General features: G+C 41.8%; 1 protein-coding gene and 1 long non-coding RNA gene across 3 annotated transcripts in view; one reads left to right on the forward strand and one right to left on the reverse strand.

Annotated features, from left to right (window-relative positions):
• Window positions 1-8,125: 8,125 nt before the first annotated feature.
• LOC106560626 (uncharacterized) lies at window positions 8,126-9,438 on the reverse strand. Its single transcript, XR_001318636.3, has 2 exons — window positions 8,580-9,438; window positions 8,126-8,468 (listed from the first exon to the last, which is right to left on the reverse strand). It is a non-coding gene; the product is annotated as an uncharacterized LOC106560626 (long non-coding RNA).
• LOC106560624 (histone deacetylase complex subunit SAP130) overlaps window positions 9,341-19,644 on the forward strand; it is a 41,354-nt gene continuing 31,050 nt past the window's right edge. The window contains exons 1-7 of one of the 2 annotated variants that reach the window (XM_014123678.3): window positions 9,341-9,421; window positions 11,719-11,823; window positions 15,728-15,867; window positions 17,316-17,510; window positions 17,762-17,861; window positions 18,103-18,224; window positions 18,493-18,602. In XM_014123678.3, the coding sequence (XP_013979153.2) occupies window positions 11,730-11,823; window positions 15,728-15,867; window positions 17,316-17,510; window positions 17,762-17,861; window positions 18,103-18,224; window positions 18,493-18,602 (761 nt within the window). In that variant the 5' untranslated portion in view covers window positions 9,341-9,421; window positions 11,719-11,729. The remainder of the gene's footprint in view (window positions 9,422-11,718; window positions 11,824-15,727; window positions 15,868-17,315; window positions 17,511-17,761; window positions 17,862-18,102; window positions 18,225-18,492; window positions 18,603-19,644) is intronic. The other variant, XM_014123679.3, reaches the window with a different exon arrangement.

The following is a 19,644-nucleotide window of genomic DNA, read 5'->3' on the forward strand; positions in this document are numbered from 1 at the left end:
CAGGGAATGGAACTACAGAGATGTGAGGAGATCAGTCCACAGGGAATGAAACTACAGAGATGTGAGGACATCAGTCCACAGGGAATGGAACTACAGAGATGTGAGGAGATCAGTCCACAGGGAATGGAACTACAGACATGTGAGGAGATCAGTCCACAGGGAATGGAACTACAGAGATGTGAGGACATCAGTCCACAGGGAATGAAACTACAGAGATGTGAGGACATCAGTCCACAGGGAATGGAACTACAGAGATGTGAGGACATCAGTCCACAGGGAATGGAACTACAGAGATGTGAGGACATCAGTCCACAGGGAATGGAACTACAGAGATGTGAGGAGATCAGTCCACAGGGAATGGAACTACAGACATGTGAGGAGATCAGTCCACAGGGAATGGAACTACAGAGATGTGAGGACATCAGTCCACAGAGAATGGAACTACAGAAATGTGAGGACATCAGTCCACAGGGAATGGAACTACAGAGATGTGAGGACATCAGTCCACAGGGAATGGAACTACAGACATGTGAGGAGATCAGTCCACAGGGAATGGAACTACAGAGATGTGAGGACATCAGTCCACAGGGAATGGAACTACAGAGATGTGAGGAGATCAGTCCACAGGGAATGGAACTACAGAGATGTGAGGACATCAGTCCACAGGGAATGGAACTACAGAGATGTGAGGACATCAGTCCACAGGGAATGGAACTACAGAGATGTGAGGACATCAGTCCACAGGGAATGGAACTACAGACATGTGAGGAGATCAGTCCACAGGGAATGGAACTACAGAGATGTGAGGACATCAGTCCACAGGGAATGGAACTACGGAGATGTGAGGACATCAGTCCACAGGGAATGGAACTACAGAGATGTGAGGAGATTCAGGGTTAAATCCAGTGTTATTATGAATCATAAGTAGTTTGAGAGACCAGGGGTGCATCTGAAATGGCATCTTATATTCTATTCTCTGGACCTCCAAGCCGGTTCCATTGCATTTTATCATTATTCACCTCTAATCAGGGACTGATTTAGACCTGGGACCACAGGTGGGTGATTCCCCTCTAATCAGGGACTGATTTAGACCTGGGACACCAGGTGGGTGATTCCCCTCTAATCAGGGACTGATTTACACCTGGGACACCAGGTGGGTGATTCCCCTCTAATCAGAGACTGATTTAGACCTGGGACACCGGGTGGGTGATTCCCCTCTAATCAGAGACTGATTTAGACCTGGGACACTAGGTGGGTGATTTCCCTCTAATCAGAGACTGATTTAGACCTGGGACACCGGGTGGGTGATTCCCCTCTAATCAGAGACTGATTTAGACCTGGGACACCGGGTGGGTGATTCCCCTCTAATCAGGGACTGATTTAGACCTGGGACACCGGGTGGGTGATTCCCCTCTAATCAGAGACTGATTTAGACCTGGGACACCGGGTGGGTGATTCCCCTCTAATCAGAGACTGATTTAGACCTGGGACACCAGGTGGGTGATTCCCCTCTAATCAGGGACTGATTTAGACCTGGGACACCAGGTAGGTAGAACAGAAAACCAGCAGGCTCCGGACCTCCGAGGGTACGAGTCGAATTCCCCCTGCTCTAAGGGCCCTGGTCAAAAGTAGTGCACTATGTAGGGAATAGGGTGCCATTTTGGAGGTAGATAATACAGCTCATCATGTCATGTCAGCTGATCTGAGGTCAGACTACCAAAGGCAGAATGAATGTGAGCCAATCTCTGACCCACTTTGAGACATTGCCTAGGTCTACCTACAGTACCTGTGAGTAGTCTTTTCTTCTTCCTGACGATAGAAAACCAGATCAGAGCCATTCCTTTTAGACTCACTGTGGGCGTCATGTTTGACCACATCTTTAAGTGTGGTAGGGCTGAAGAGAGAGGGAGAGAAAACTTTGTGAATGATGTAGTGTTGTCACAACAGATTCCGTAGCAACAGACTCTTGGTAAATGTGTCTGTGTCATGTCTGTTTATACATTAACCTCTGGATGTGAATCACAGTATGGAATCGGGATTTTGTTGAACAATGACTTGTACAGTAAATAGTTGTAGAGCAATACTCTACTTTTAGAGATGCATTAATTTGGGGTGGCAGGCAGCCTAGCGGTTAGAGCGTTGGGCCAGTAACTAAAAGGTTGCTAGATTGAATCCCCGAGCTGACAAGGTAAAAATCTGTCATTCTGCCCCTGAAAAAGGCAGTTAACCCACTGTTTCCCGGTTGGCTGTCATTGTAAAATAAGAATTTGTTCTTAACTGACTTGCCTAGTTAAAAAAGAAAAAAAATGAATTGGTTAATTCTACATTAGAAATGTGAAGCTCCATGTATATTAAGTAACAGTGTCAGCTAAAGTAGTGGTGAACATTCCTACAGACGACTGAAACGTCTGCATTTTTAATAATCTACCCAACCTATCCAGGCCTACGGTATCTGTGAATCTAAACTCCACTGAAACTCCACCTCGGCATTATCTAGAGTGGTTATTGTCCAATGTGCAGTCTGATATCCCGAGAATGTTCGCTATGTTAGTTTCACAAGCTTCCAATTACACAGCCGCATAGCATCAGGTGTAGGTAGGAGGGAGGAAGGATACATAAGGTATGCTGCGTCCCCAATGCCCTACATAGTGCACTACTACCCATAGGGCTCCAGTCAAAAGTAGTGCACTATATGGGGAATAGGGTGCCATTTGAGACACAAACATAGACATGCACGCAAACATAGACACACACACAAAAAAAAACTGTTTCACATCAAATCGCCTTTTCACATGTTGAGCTTAAATTTCACATGTGAAATCATATTTCCACAAGTATTACATTTAGAGTTCACCACCTTCTCTCATGTGAGGAGAATAACATGTTTTCACCTCATATGTGAAGAAAAGAAAACTCCACATGTGAAAATCTCACTTTCACATGTGGAATTGCAAGTTCATATGAAAAAATAGTCACATGTAAAATTCTAATTCTCACATGTGGAATTGTAAGTTCCACCCTCAGTTTTCTCCTATCACAGCCATTAAACTCTGTAACTGTTATACAGTTACCATTGGTCCTCATGGTGAAATCCCTGAGCGGTTTCCTTCCTCTCCAGTAACTGTGTTAGGAAGGACGCCTGTGTCTATGTAGTCACTGGGTGTATTGATACACCATCCAGAGTGTAATTAATAACTTCACCATGCTCAAAGGGATATTCAATGTCTGCTTTTTTATTTTTTACACATCTACCAATTGGTGCCCTTCTTTGTGAGGCATTGGAAACCCTCGCTGGTCTTTGTGTCTGAAATGCACTACTTGACTGAGGGACCTTACAGATAATTGTAAGTGTGGGGTACAGAGATAAGGTAGTCATTCAGAAATCATGTTAAAGACTATTACTGCACACAGAGTGAGTTCATGTAACTTATTATGTGACTTGTTAAGCACATTTTTACTCCTGAACTTGTTTAGGCTTGCTATAACAAAAGGGTTGAATACTTATTGACTCAAAGACATTTCAGCTTTCCATTGTTTATTCATTTGTAAAAAAATAATAAATAAAAAAAAAAAAACAATTCTACTTTGCCGTTATGGGGTATTGTGTGTAGGCCAATAAACAATAAATGACAATAAATTCAGGCTGTAACAACAAAAAGTTAAGGTGTGTGACTACTTTCTGAAGGTAATGTAAATGTTTTGGTTTTTAAAAGTTGATTTTATTATTATTATGAGTGCTCATATTGAGTGTACAGTATGAACCACGGTAATGATATGTATTTTAGAAGGTTATTTGCTATAAAATTTGTATCTAATGGTCGAATGCTAATTGCTAACCACTAGCTAGCCTTCCATTTAGTCCTAGTGGTTTTTTGCTACTTTTATTGTTAGCTGTCCATTGGTTTTTGTAACATTTAATACACAGGCCTAAAATGGATCTTAATGTATTTTCAAAATACTCTTAAAACATCCAAGATACATAACATATACAGCTCCCGAGTGGTGCAGTGGTCTAAGGCACTGCATCTCAGGGCTAGAGACATCACTACAGACCCTGGTTCCATTCCAGGCTGTATCACAGCGGTCTAAGACACTGCATCTCAGTACTAGAAGCGTCACTACAGACCCTGGTTCCATTCCAGGCTGTATCACAGCGGTCTAAGACACTGCATCTCAGGGCTAGAGGTGTCACTACAGACCCTGGTCCCATTCCAGGCTGTATCGCAGTGGTCTAAGACACTGCATCTCAGGGCTAGAGGCGTCACAACAGACACCCTCGTTCAATTCCAGGCTGTATCACAGTCCCATAGGGTGGCGCAGGAAAACAATTGATTCATCAATGGGTGGAATGTGTGCACCACTACTATAGGTAGGGCAGAACACTGTCTAAAAGCTCACAGGAAAAAAATCTGTGGAATTCTTTGCATCTATTTTTGTTTCAGTCGTGAAAGGTGTAACTATCCTGCTAAAGTTCAACATAAAATCACTTGCAATAGCATAGGGATTAATTCATTTTACTTGAAATTTTAACAGGTAATTGCATCAATTAGAGTTGAATCGAAGGGATATGATGAGCTTGCAATTTGTCCTTTATTGACATGACCTCACACATTGTGTTAAAATATAAATTCTTCCTAGTAAGATGTGTAGGCTATCTATAGTAGTGTTAGGAGACACTACTAAGGTCCTTAACTAATGCTCTATACCTAACAGGAAGTGCAGTGTGTGCCAAACGGAGAGGGCTTTAACTAATGCTCTATACCTAACAGGAAGTGCAGTGTGTGCCAAACGGAGAGGGCTTGGCTTGTGATGAACGGCATGACTGAAAAAGATCCACCTCGTCTCAAAATGGGGAGGGAGGGGCACCGACCACCCAGAAGTCCCATCACATAGGGATGTGTCTCAAATGGCACCTTATTCCCTATTGTTATGCACTACTTTCGACCTGAGTCCTATGGGCTCTTGATAAAAGTAGTGCACTAGGACATAGGGTGCCATTTGGAACGTATACATGCTGTGGGCAAACAGAGACCTTCCCTCTGTAAGGGTGACCGAAATAACACACACCAGGAAATGACCGTGTCCAGCCTCAGGATCACCACACAGAGAAGGGCATCACGGTATCTGAATGATGTCACGACCCTGCGAATGTGGCGGTAACATGATGTCGGAGCGGAGTGCCTGCACGGGACTGTCCTTCTCTGCTAGCAGGCTTCTTATGTCCACAATGGTGGCTCTGCAGTGCTTCCCCTAGCTTCCTCTGGCCTCTGGCCTGAGGCCCCCTGTTCATAGTTGTAATGGGAAATAATGTATATATTAACTGTCTCTGTACCCTATATGACTGAATGGCTAGTATGACATGACTGAATCTGCAGTATGTCCAGGATGCATGGCTGTTTTTAATAACATGTGTGTCTATCCTAAACCCATTTGCTGACAGGGAATATGGTGCCATTTGGGATGCATCTATGTTTATCTTTAACATTGCTTTGGACAACGACATGAATATAGTCAGGTCAGAGGTGAGAGATGAAAACCTATGCAATGCTGGCTCTGAAAAGTGGAACAACTCAACTGAAGTGGATATCCCCCCCCCCCCCCGAGTACAATATCTCCACTGGACGCAGAGAGGAAACATGAACAATTTAGTTCCTTAGATGTTTTCAATATCCAAATGGCACCCTATTCCTTAAATAGTGCACTACTTTTGTCCAGAGCCTTATGGGTCCTGGTCCAAAGTAGTGCACTATAACTGAAATCGGGTGCCATTTGGGATAAAACCTTTAATAACGACGTCTAGCGGCAGGACATTTGGCTTAAGGCCTAATGCTCGGACTACAACCTGTAGAGAGTGGAATTAGGTAGCCTAGTGGTTAGAACGTTGGGCCAGTAACCGAAAGGTTGCTGGGTTGAATCCCCCGAGCTGACAAGGTAAAAATCTGTTGTTCTGCCGTTGAACAAGGCAGTTAACCCACTGTTCCTAGGCCGTCATTGTAAATAAGAATGTGTTCTTAATTGACTTACCTAGTTAAATTAAGGTTACATTTTAAAAAAATTGCAGCAACTAACAATGCTACTTTATTATGAACTAAAAGGTCATAAGGACAATGCAAAACAAGAGGCTTTCCTGCCCTCTAGCTGTCTGTCTCTGTAATGGCAGTGGTAACAGCCATTATTACACTATTTCAAGGTATCCTTCAGCGCTTTGAACAATTAGACTGGAGTGACAGTCTCGAAATAACAAATAAATTACATGAAAGTGTTGGTCATATCAATTCCCAATCTGACGCTCACACCATCATTGACACATCCCCAGCTTACAACTGGCTCATTCATCCCCCCCTCCTCTCCCCTGTAACTATTCCCCAGGTTGTTTTGTTACCTCTGGTTTTAGTGATTAAATAGTGGCCATCCAGACACAATGTTGTGTGTATAGAAAGGCTACAATTACAAAAGCAGCCCGATTCTGATATTTTGCCAATAAGTGGTCTTTTGACCAATCAAATCAGATCTTTTGCCAATAATTGGGCAAAAGATCAGAATTAGGCTGTGTTGTGTAAACCGCAGGCAAACGTGTGAGCTTATTCACTTCCCTTCTTCAAAGAGCGTTCATATTGGTTTTCCATCCTCTCTACCTTCATGGATTTGAAAGGAAATTACTATATGAAAACTCCCTCTAGCCCATGGGGTGTAAAAAAGATATACTTTCAAATGAATAAATGCAAATTGAAACTGTGTAATCCGTTACATTCTGAGCAGTTGTTTTGGGCCCTGTCTGTGTCTTATTTATTTTTTTAACTCAATAACGTGTAAGGCCTAATTGCTAGGGTCATTTTAAGACGTCGTGCTTGAAAAACGCCACGAGACGTCATGGGATCTAATACTGCTGTCTAGTGGATGACCTGGGCATCAGAAAGGATATATTTACGTCAATGGAAAGGTAGAGACTCTTTCTCCTCATATGTATATGTATATCAAGGTATGGCATAAGCCCTACACTTTTAAAATGGCCGTGTTCCTATGGGAATGTGTGTAACCGATGTAAAATGGCTAGTTAGTTAGCGGTGGTGCGCGCTAATAGCGTTTCAATCAGTGACGTCACTCGCTCTGAGACTTGAAGTAGGGTTTCCCTTTGCGTTGCAAGGGCTGCGGCTTTTGTGGCGCGATGGGTAACGATGCTTCGTGGGTGTCAGTTGTTGATGTGTGCAGAGGGTCCCTGGTTTGTTTCTTTGTTTTGGAACAGTAATTGGCGACATATTTGATTTCAAACAGACTTTAAAATCTCTTATCCCCCAACATGGGGACATTTGGGGGTCCCCTGTGAATAAAAAAAAAACGTTACACTTAAAGCTTTTTCTGTCCTGCTGTATTTTGGGCTCTGTAGTAGTCACATTGTAGTGGTCACCTAACCGATCTAAGCATGTATTTGTAGGAATTTGAAACCTTAATATACATTATAATGGTAGTATACAATATTATGCATTGTTAAGAAAATGTCACCAGATGGAGTTGAAGTTGGTCCCGTGTGGCTCAGTTGGTCAAGCATGGTGTTTGCAACGCCAGGGTTGTGGGTTCAATTCCCACGGGAAGACATTTTTTTATGAAATGTATGTATTCACTACTGTAAGTTGCTCTGGATAAGAGCGTCTGCTAAATGACAAAAATGTAAGTTTAAATGATAATGGACCTGCATCCATACAGTTGACTGACTGTGTCCAGTTCACTAAAAATCACCAAAATGAAAGCTAGAAAAAAACGATAGAACTATTTACTGCGAGGAACTATAACACATTTTCAGTGCACCCCTCCAGACCCTTTCTTATTATGCCCGTGTCCAGAAGACCGAATGCACCCCCCCAGGAGCATCTAGCCCATACCAACACCAATCCAATGCATTTACATTTGTTGGTAGTGCACACTTCAGGTGGAAGGAGAGATAAGTTCCGAGGGGGTGTGGTATATGGCCAATATACCACGGCTAAGGGTTGTTCTTATGCACAACGCAACACGGAGTGTCTGGATACAGCCCTTAGCCGTGGTATATTGGACATATACCACTAATCCCCGAGGTGTCTTATTGCTTTTATAAACCGGTTGCCAATACAGTAAGGAAAGGTACTACACATTAAATAGAAAAATGTTGCTTTAATAAATAAATACATTCCGCCATGAAAAAAATAGTCTGGACAAAAGTCACGTTGATAGACTGGTTGCTATACAACAACCACAGGCTAGCTAGCAAGCTTACATTAAATGTATGGGGGTTAAATGTATGGGGGGAAAAACGAGCATTAGCACTACGTCTAGAGTGACTAACACATGCCAATTGTTTATTAATGTTGATCTGAATATTGCCATTTATTGTGCACAAAAGTGAGAAAAAAATGGTCCCGTGTTATCGTTTGTTGTTGACTCCACGCTGCTGTGTTGTCAGAGAGAATAGTGCTGCCATCGGCTCTGTTGTGTACCTGAAAACACAAGACAATAACGTTAGCTAATAGTTAGGTCTAACGTTACTTCGCTACCGGTTATATTGTCAGGGTACATTAGAATGATTTAGCTAGCTAACAGTTACATACCATATGTAGCCGTTCAGCTTTATCAAGCCCGTCTTTCCCTCGACTTTTTAATTACGCCGACAGACACATTGTGAATTAGGTGTCCTTCTGTATATTCCAATGCTAAACTGAGAAATAGTCGGTTCAAACCAGCTCCGAGTCCAGCATAACGTTAGCTGCTAATCCCACATTCTTCAGCATTTATGTTTCTCACTGAATAAATACAAATCCCGTAGAATAACGTTCAGCTCCATTTTTTTTTTTTTTTTAATATTCCCAAACTCACAATATATCTCTTTTTTTTCTACACACCAGTCAGTGAATCAGCTAAGTGGCCACTTTGTTTGTTTCAACGATGTTCTTTTCGATTCGGTTTCTCTCAAATTAATCTAAATGCTTATTTGGTACAAATTATTATTTTGGTACAAATTATTATTATTATTTTGGTACAAATGTTTATTTGGTAATTGCTTATTTGAACTATTGTTCATGTAGCCAGGTGAAAAGGCTAATGGTATACGGTCTTACGTACGCACAGTATCCAGTATCCAAACTACCTGAGTTTATTAAACATTCTCAGGGCGGGAATGGTTCTGTCACCAGCCAATCCGTATCCAGTATGCAAACTATCGGGTATTAGTAAACATTCTCAGGGCGGGAATAGTTCTGTCACCAGCCAGTCGTTTCACAGATACGATTGACTCCCACCCCCGTTTGTGATTGGTCAAGGATTTATACAATTCCCTCTGATGATTGGACCAAAAATAAAAATAAAAAATTGGGAGCTTCCTTCTTCCGGTTTGTATGTTGTTGAAAAGAAAAGACGAATGCCTGGAAGAAAAGAAAAATACTCTACAAATACGGTATTTTAGCATGTATTTTTGTGCGAATGTATCGTCAAAGCTTTATCAGTATAGCTTTCCCAATTTATTTTGGGATTTTATAAATATTGTAAGAATCTTAAGTTCACCCAATGTTTGTTTAGCGATAGCTGCAGCTAACAAGCAATCCTTAGCTAGATATTTTGCAAGGTTAACCATATGGATATGCGATCAAAATTAAACGTTAACGTTTAATTTGAGAGCTCGACTGTGGTCGCTGCCATCGGCTTGTGATACGGTCAAAGCAGAAAGGCACATTCTTCAATGCAGTGCCTATTCGGTGATTATCTAGTTACTCCTAACGGCTGTGTAGTTAGCTAGGGTTTCATAGTAACTAGTTTACCAAAACCTTATCCGCCAACATGTGCCTAGTTAAATAATAAAAACTAAAGATACCTACCCGAGTGTTACGATTGTTTACACTGAGCTGCACGGGGGTTGGAACGCAATCATGGTTACATTAAGACACCTTGGAGTTGGCGGGAGATATGGGTCGGGTAACGTAATTCAATGCAGGGTTGGGATATGTCAATATGCCACTGTACTCCAAATTTGACCGTTATCCACACTGCTAGTAGTGTTTCAATCTTCTCGATGGGGCATTGTGGATAAAGGTACAATTTGAAGTACAGTGGCATATCCCATCCTAGCCCAAGATGTACTCTTAAGGAGCCTAACGTTACCGTTGCTCCTTAAAGTCCAATGACTTATTTACAGAGGTAGGATGACTGGCAGCCAAATAAAAAAAATCTAAACGTGAATCGATTCTCAATTGCGATATAGTTTTAGAAATGTAAAGCCCTTTACTTTCATATCACAACATTATTTCACAAATGCAAAATATACACTTACTGTACACAGTTTTACCCGACAGTATTTTTCAGTAACAACACGTTTCTGGTGGCCTACTGCCTTTACACAGGTGTTCAGAGCATGCTAGATAGCTAATTACCACAGGTGTTCAGAGCACGCTAGATAGCTAATTACCACAGGTGTTCAGAGCACGCTAGATAGCTAATTACCACAGGTGTTCAGAGCACGCTAGATAGTTAATTACCACAGGTGTTCAGAGCACGCTAGATAGCTAATTACCACAGGTATTCAGAGCACGCTAGATAGCTAATTACCACAGGTGTTCAGAGCACGCTAGATAGTTAATTACCACAGGTGTTCAGAGCACGCTAGATAGTTAATTACCACAGGTGTTCAGAGCACGCTAGATAGTTAATTACCACAGGTGTTCAGAGCACGCTAGATAGCTAATTACCACAGGTGTTCAGAGCACGCTAGATAGCTAATTACCACAGGTGTTCAGAGCACGCTAGATAGCTAATTACCACAGGTGTTCAGAGCACGCTAGATAGCTAATTACCACAGGTGTTCAGAGCACGCTAGATAGCTAATTACCACAGGTGTTCAGGGCACGCTAGATAGCTAATTACCACAGGTGTTCAGAGCACGCTAGATAGCTAATTACCACAGGTGTTCAGAGCACGCTAGATAGAGGAACCACCCGTGGTAATTAGCTGTCTTCCGTCAGTCTAACTAGCGAATAGCATAAGCTGGTAACACAACTTGCTAAGGAAAGACAAACTAGCTTTTTGAAAATATAATAAACACAAACTAATACTGTAATTATAGAACGCTTGTGGATATATATATTAAGAAGCAAAGTGGAAACTGCATCGTAGTCACCAACATTGTTGCATTGACCATGCAGACTGAATGCAAGTGTCTCCATGTGCTGCCTTGACCATGCAGACTGAACGCAAGCGTCTCCATGTGCTGCCTTGACCATGCAGACTGATCGCAAGTGTCTCCATGTGCTGCGTTGACCATGCAGACTGAACGCAAGTGTCTCCATGTGCTGCATTGACCATGCAGACTGAACGCAAGTGTCTCCATGTGCTGCATTGACCATGCAGACTGAACACAAGTGTCTCGTAGTCAAAGGGACAATAAATGCACTCCTTGAGTGATGAGGGTGGGCTAGGTCTGTGTGGAAAGCAGGGGGTGGGTCTAGGTCTATGTGGAAAGTGGCATGGAGAGCGAGAGAGATGACTCAAGTAGGGAAATATAGAAAAATAAACTACTAAAATTGACATTACACACAGTGTATCACATTTAACAAACCAAACATTAAAATACTGTTATAGAAGGTAAAGTAAAAACCCAATCCTGTCCGAGATAAGGGAAGAAATGAATTGAGAAAGAGGCGTGTGATCTTTTTATTTTTATTAAATTGTATATAATGGTTGTTCTATCCTCCTCCCTTCTAGGATAGTGAAAGATGAGTTCTCAGCCATTTTCTACAGCTGGAATGCCTGCTCAGAGTAATCCTGGTGGAATGCCGATCTCTATCAATCAGTCATCCAACCAGCCAGGTTAACATTATATTGAATAATGCGTGTTCCTAATGGCACCCTTCTCCCTATATCAGGGGTTCTCAAACTTTTTGGGGCCGCGGTCCCCTTTTGTAATACTAAATTCATCAGGGACCCCCTCATAATCAGAACACAACTCAAGTAATGTAAAAAAAAAAATTGCCTACAAGGAGTTTTACTACCGCAGTGCATGGCCGGACGAACCAAGTCTTGGGCCGTGGGAAGAAACATTTTAAAGTCCCGCCTCTTGGTATCGGAGATAAAATGTTGCCGTTTTCAAGCAAATTTCCTGCAATTCTACACATTTTCCCATGCGGCAGAGACAACTTTGAGATTTTAAAACTTAAATTACAGTACTGTGGATACCAATATCCCTGTGAGCCTCCCAGGCCTATGTTGCCCAGGGTTAAGGACATAAATTGTAAATAAGAAGGGAAAAAAGGCACTCCTCTTTTCCCATTAGCACTGACTTTGCTGTTAAATACTTTAAGAAAAAATGTACTTGATATGATTGTGATTATGTGGTTGTCTCACCTAGCTATCTGAAGATGAATTCACTAACATTTACATTTACGTCATTTAGCAGACGCTCTTATCAGAGCGACTTACAAATTGGTGCATTCACCTTAACTAACTGTAAGTCGCTCTGGATACGAGTGTCTGTTAAATAGCTAAAATGTAATGTAAATGAATAATGTAAATGAATAATGTAAATGTAATGTCAATGGGTAATGTACATGTAATGTCAATGGATAATGTACATGTAATGTCAATGGATAATGTACATGTAATGTTACATTGTATGGTATTACACCCTCTGAACTTATTCTACAGATCCCTTGGCCAGAATTAATTTAATCTGTTAATAATATTCATTAAAAAATGATATATATATTTATAGACACACACACACACACACAGTACCAGTGAAAAGTTTGGACACGCCTACTCATTCAAGGGTTTTTCTTTATTTTGACTATTTTCGACATTGTAGAATTATAGTGAAGACATCAAAACTATGAATTAACACTTATGGAATAAGTAGTATAGTAAAGTATTAAACAAATCATATTTCCCCTTTTTGTTTTTACACCCCTTTTTTCTCCCCAATTTCATGGTGTCCAATTGGTAGTAGTTACAGTCTTGTCTCATCGCTGCAACTCCTGTACAGACTCAGGAGAGGCGAAGGTCGAGAGCCATGCGTCCTCCGAAACACAACCCAAACAAGCCGCACTGCTTCTTGACACAATGCACATCCAACCCGGAAGCCAACCGCACCAATGTGTCGGAGGAAACACCGTACACCTGGCGACCGTGTGAACATGCACTACGCCCGGCCCGCCACAGGAGTCACTAGTGCACAATGAGACAAGAATATCCCTGCCGGCCAAACCCTCCCTAACCCGGACGACGCTGGGCCAATTGTGCACCGCCTCATGGGTCTCCCGGTTGCGGCCAGCTGCGACAGAGCCTGGACTCGAACCCAGAATCTATGGTGACACAGCTAGCACAAATCATATATTTTAGATTCTTCAAAAGTAGCCACCCTTTGCCTTGATGACAGATTTGCAAACGCTTGGCATTCTCTCAACCAGCTTCACCTGGAATGCTTTTCCAACAGTCTTGAAGAGTTCCCACAAATGCTGAGCACTTTTGGCTGCTTTTCCTTCACTCTGCGGTCCAACTCATCCCAAACCATCTTAATTGGGTTGAGGTCGGGTGATTTGGAGGCCAGGTCATCTGTTGCATTACTCCATCACTCTTCTTCTTGGTCAAATAGCCCTTACACAGCCTGGAGGTGTGTTGGGTCATTGTCCTGTTGAAAAACAAATGATAGTCCCACTAAGCTCAAACCAGATGGGATGGTGTATCACTGCAGAATGCTGTGGTAGCCATGCTGGTTAAGTGTGGCTTAAATTCTAAATAAATCACAGACAGTGTCACCAGCAAAGCAACTCCACACCACCTCCTCCATGCTTCACGGTGGGAACCACACATGCGGAGATCATCCGTTCACCTACTCTGCGTCTCACAAAGACACGACGGTTGGAACCAAAAATCTCAAATTTGGACTCATCAGACCGAAGGACAGATGTCCATTGCTCGTGTTTCTTGGCCCAAGTAAGTCTTGTATTCTTATTGGTGTCCTTTAGAGTGGTTTCTTTGCAGCAATTGGACCATGAAGGCCTGATTCACACAGTCTCCTCTGAACAGTTGATGTTGAGATGTGTCTGTTACTTGAACTCATTTATTTGGGCTGCAATCTGAGGTGCAGTTATCCTTTGCAGCAGAGGTAACTCTGGGTCTTCCTTTCCTGTGTCGGTCCTCATGAGACAGTTTCATCATAGCGTTTGATGGTTTTTGCAACTGCACTTGAAGAAACTTCAAAAGTTCTTGAAATGTTCCGTATTGACTGACCTTCATGTTTTAAAGTAATGATGGACTGTCATTTCTCTTTCCCTTGTTTGAGCAGTTCTTGCCATAATATGGACTTGGTCTTTTACCAAATAGGGCTATCTTCTGTATACCAACCCTACCTTGTCACAACACCACTGATTGGCTCAAACGCATAAAGAAGGAAAGAAATTCCACAAATGAACTTTTAAGAAAGCACACCTGTTAATTGAAATGCATTCCAGCTAACTACCTAATGAAGCTGGTTGAGAGAATGCCAAGAGTGTGCAAAGCTGTCATCAAGGCAAAGGGTGGCTACTTTTGAAGAATCTGAAATATAAAATATATTTTGATTTGTTGAACACTTTTTTTGGGTTACTACATGAGTCCATATCTGTTATTTCATAGTTTTGTTGTTTTCATTATTATTCTACAATGTAGAAAATAGTAAAATAAAGAAAACCCTTGAATGAGTAGGCGTGTCCAAACTTTTGACTGGTACTGTGTGTGTGTGTATATATATATATATATATATATATATATATAGTTCATGAGCTGCATTGCCTGTCTTTGTAATTGGTTTATTTTCATCTGCGCTTAATGTCATATTCAGCTAGCAGCCTCCATGGAAATTTAATTTGTTTGGCGCCCCCTTGTGTACTAAACTGGTAATACTGTAAATCCCGGGGTGAGATTCTGGATACTGTCCAACCCTGCTAGTTATTGAATCTTCCTAAATGGCCGAGTTGCAGTTCTGATTTAAATCGGCTCAAATCTATGGCAAGACTTGAAAATGTCAGTCTAGCAATGATCAACCAACTTGACAGAGCTTGAAGAATTTAAAAAATAATAATGTGCAAATACTGTACAATCCAGGTGTGCAAAGCTCTTAGAGATTTACCCAGAAAGACTCACAGCTGTAATCGCTGCCAAAGGTAATAACATGTATTGACTCAGGGGTGTTGAATACTTATGTAAATACAATTTTTCTGTATTTCATTTTCAATACATTTGCAAACATAAAAAAAAAAAACATGTTTTCACTTTGTCATTATGGGGTATTGTGTGTAGCAAGGGGTGAGGGGAAAAAAACATATGTTTAATCCAGTTTGAATTCAGGCTGTAACACAACTTAAATGTGTTAAGTCAAGGGGTATGAATACTTTCTGAAGGCACTGTACTTTCATAGCAGGAATCAACACAATGTATAGGCTATTACTGTCAACCAAATAATGATTCTAGAACAATCTACAGGAACGTTGTGTAGCAAAATCACTGAAGGTTAACAATATACTTTTGTAAGAGGAGAAGGCAATGTCGGTGTCGGTCATTTTCGGTTTATCGTCCCAACTCTAAAAAGGAGTGTACTACATAGTGAATAAGGTGCCATTTGGAACTGAACATATTTCTACAGTCCTCCAGAGTTTCTGGTAAATTCTCTCTAATTGTATGTTTATGATCTGTGATGTTTTATTAAAACTCACACCGCTTGTGATAAATGGTTCCCTAGCAGGACCAGGTGAGGACAGTAGTGTTGATGTGGACCACCATGGTCCCCAGGACCACCCAGCCAGCAGCAGGGGAGGAGAAGAAGCCCTGTCTTTCAGAGAAGACAAGCAGGAAACTGGAGTGGTCAGACCCTACCCCCAGGTTAGTAGATACTCTAGTCCCCTCGAACTCTGGACCTTGAAGCCAGTTCCACTGTTTTTTTTTCATAGTTTCCCTCTAATCAAGAACTGATTTTTAGACCTGGGACACCAGGTGGGTACAATTAATTCTCAGGTGGAACAGAAAGCAGCAGGCTCTGGACCTCGTAGGGTAAGAGTTGAATACCCTTGCTGTAGGGGATAGGATGGCTCCGGACCTCGTAGGGTAAGAGGTGAATACCCTTGCTGTAGGGGATAGGATGGCTCCGGACCTCGTAGGGTAAGAGGTGAATACCCTTGCTGTAGGGGATAGGATGGCCATATTCCCTTTTATAGTACCCTTGTTTTGACCAGTGCCCATAGGGTGCCATTTGGGACACAACCTATAATGTACAGATAACATTAACTGCACTTTCTCTATTTTCTCATTGATTGCAGGCTTTTTATTGTCTAATTTTCTATCTATATAATCTCCATCAAACTCTTTAGTCCAAGACTAGGCTTTAATCTGTCCCAGAATCATTTACATTTTAGTCATTTAGCAGACGCTCTTATCCAGAGCGATTTACAGTAGTGAATGCATACATTTCAATTCATACACTTTTTTTTCTTCTTTTTTTCCCCCATATTTAGTGCACTACTTTTGACCAGGGCTCCAGTTGAAAGAAAAACACTATACACCCCATTTCCCTCTCTTCCCTAGCCTGATCCCAGATCAGTTTTATCTATAAAGGTAATAGTGTGGTAATTAAAACAGCCCATTTCCCTCTCTCCCCTCGCCTGATCCCAGATCTGTTTTATCTATAAAGGTAATAGTGTGGTAATTAAAACACCCCATTTCCCTCTCTTCCCTAGCCTGATCCCAGATCTGTTTTATCTATAAAGGTAATAGGGTGGTAATTAAAACACCCCATTTCCCTCTCTCCCCTAGCCTGATCCCAGATCTGTTTTATCTATAAAGGTAATAGGGTGGTAATTAAAACACCCCATTTCCCTCTCTTCCCTAGCCTGATCCCAGATCTGTTTTATCTATAAAGGTAATGACAGGGTAGTAATTAAAACACCACATTTCCTTCTCTTCCCTAGCCTGATCCCAGATCTGTTTTATCTATAAAGGTAATGACAGGGTGGTAATTAAAACACCACATTTCCCTCTCTTCCCTAGCCTGATCCCAGATCTGTTTGTGGTGTATAGCCAACTATACACGACGGCATGAACACATTCCGTTTTCACCTGCCTGCTATCATCTGATTGAGAACTCACCCAGTCAGAGAGGACAAGTTGATACCCCCAAAAAGTGTCCTAACATATGGAATCAAAATGATTGATGGTCTATGTTATCACTATCTTAAATCAAATCCATGTGTCAGGACAGCAAATATCATAGAAACAAATCTATGTTTTCAAAGGGTTAATAAGATGTTGATGTGTTTTTCTTTTTTCTTCTTCAGGCTGCCCTGAAATCGCTGGTGCCCAGTCGTCTCATTGCCCCAGCTCCAGCCTCCAGCCAAGGCCAGGGGGGCCACATCCCTCTCCCTCTGCCTCCCAAGTTGCAGCCTGCCCTGCTTGGCCACATCACTGTCACCCTGGAGAGCCACATTGCTCCCACCTCTTCCATCCCTGTGGCAACCATCAGTGGACAACAGGTGACTACATAGCCTGCTGCATTCTTATTGGCTCTTGCTTGTGATCATTGCTTTATAATAACTTTCATGAATAAGCCATTATGGGGCAGTTTCTTGGACACAGATTAAGCCCTAGTCCGGGATAAAAACGACATTAATAGATTATCTCTGTTGAAAATGTGTTTTTTTTTAAAAATCCAGGATTAGGTTTAATCTGTGTCCAGGAAAACTTTATTAGGGACTGAAGTTTTTTTGACCTATTCTTATTTCAGGGCCACTCCAGTAATCGGCATCACCTCATGCCAGCTAATATCCAGATAATTAGGGCTCCTTCTATTCCTCAACACACATTTACCTCTCACCTACCCAGAGGTACGTACTGCATCTCCCTAACCCAGAGTTTTGGTTGGAGTTCTAACCCCCACTGTTTCACAACAAACATTCACTTCCCATTTACCCTAAACCTATATTACTGTCCGGAGGGGAAACTTTTCACATTTTATTTTTCTTGCGTGTTGCACTTCTCTGGTTCGACCTCTAGAGGGAGCTCTTACCTTCTGCCTTTCATTCTGTAATATGTTCCCTAATCCATATTGTGCTTTTTGTCTTGCAGGGGCGGTGGCTGCAGCAGTGATGTCCAGCTGTAAAGGGCCTGCTGTTCTCAGACCAGCATCAGGGGCCAGTGCAGGCCCTGTTCAGCACACTGTACATCACATCACCCACCAGTCTATCCAGGTGCTTAGACCCAGTGTTATTACGGCTCAATTGCATTATTATGGTGGGAGGCTTGTGGAGAGTTTACAGATCAAATGTTAACTTGCACACCATTGTTTTTCCTCATTTGTAGTGCAGGAAATGACTTCCCCCGGGTGTTGACTTACTTCTTCATTGTAACAAAGATAACTCCCGCGTTCATGATTTTCCCTCTGTAGTTATTTGTGTTGACAGTTCAGTCAGTCTTGTAGGGAAACATGGTTGATTCTCTCCCTCTCTTCATCCTCAGTCTCGTTCCCCTGTCACCAGCTCGACAACAGTGGCCCCCATCTCAGCCACCCGGAACCAGTCCCCTGTCATCAACCCAACGTTCACCCAGTCTGCAGAGGTGCTGAATGGGTAAGTGGCCCAGTAGCTAGCCTAGCATTAAAGGGATAGTGTGAGATTTTGGCCCTTTATCTACTTAACCAGAGTCAGATGAACTCATTGTCAGGGCTCTAAATTAAATATGTTTATTGGTAGCACTGGTGTTCCCAACTTTAAAAAGTTTGGAGCACCAGAAAATAAGAGAGCGATAAATGAATCCCAGCTACTTCGCTCTAGAAACTAATATAGTAACCCTGTAAATACATTTTTTTTATTATAAAAAGCTAAACTGTGATGACAACATGCAAGAGATCTGTCATTCATTCGTTGCTGTGATCATTGACTTCCTGAAGAAGACATCCCCTTTCTTTCTGTGTCCCCAGATGTTTGGATGTACTGGTAAAGTTACCAGGTTGTTAGCTAGCTAGCTAATGAGGTAACATGACTGATGTTTGGATGTACTGGTAAAGTTACCAGGTTGTTAGCTAGCTAATGAGGTAACATGACTGGAACAAGGTGTAAAACAAATGTAGCCTGCGAGTAGTTTTAGAACAGCCCGCGACATAGTTTATGATAGGAGGAGAAAAAGATTGTGCCGGTAATATGTGTCAGATCTTTTGAACTGTTTGGATTAGAAACAAGCCGTTTACTCTGTTGTAATGGTACAGGTATGACGCTAACGAATCTGCGCTCGGGGAAACAACGGTACAGAAAGAAAACAAATATAGGATTTTGTTTTTTTGCACAGTGCTCCCAAATTAAAACCCCCTGTATAAATGAGAAAATAAACAATAGGACTTCCCTTTAACCACCTGTATAAATGAGGGAAAAAAACAATAGGACTTCCCTTTAACCACTTGTATAAATGACAACATGTGTGTTTGTGCCCACAAGGTTTAGAATTCAAATTTGATGTTTATTGACCATGTATAATATATTGAAACAATACCCACCAGAGCTTTCATATTAAAAGGGATGGTGGGTTGATGATGTCACATTAAAAGGGATGGTGGGTTGATGATGTCGCATTAAAAGGGTATGTTGGTTGATGATGTCGCATTAAAAGGGTATGTTG

Source organism: Salmo salar, chromosome 10, assembly GCF_965601325.2.
Source record: "Salmo salar chromosome 10, fSalSal1, whole genome shotgun sequence".
NCBI lineage: Eukaryota > Metazoa > Chordata > Actinopteri > Salmoniformes > Salmonidae > Salmo > Salmo salar.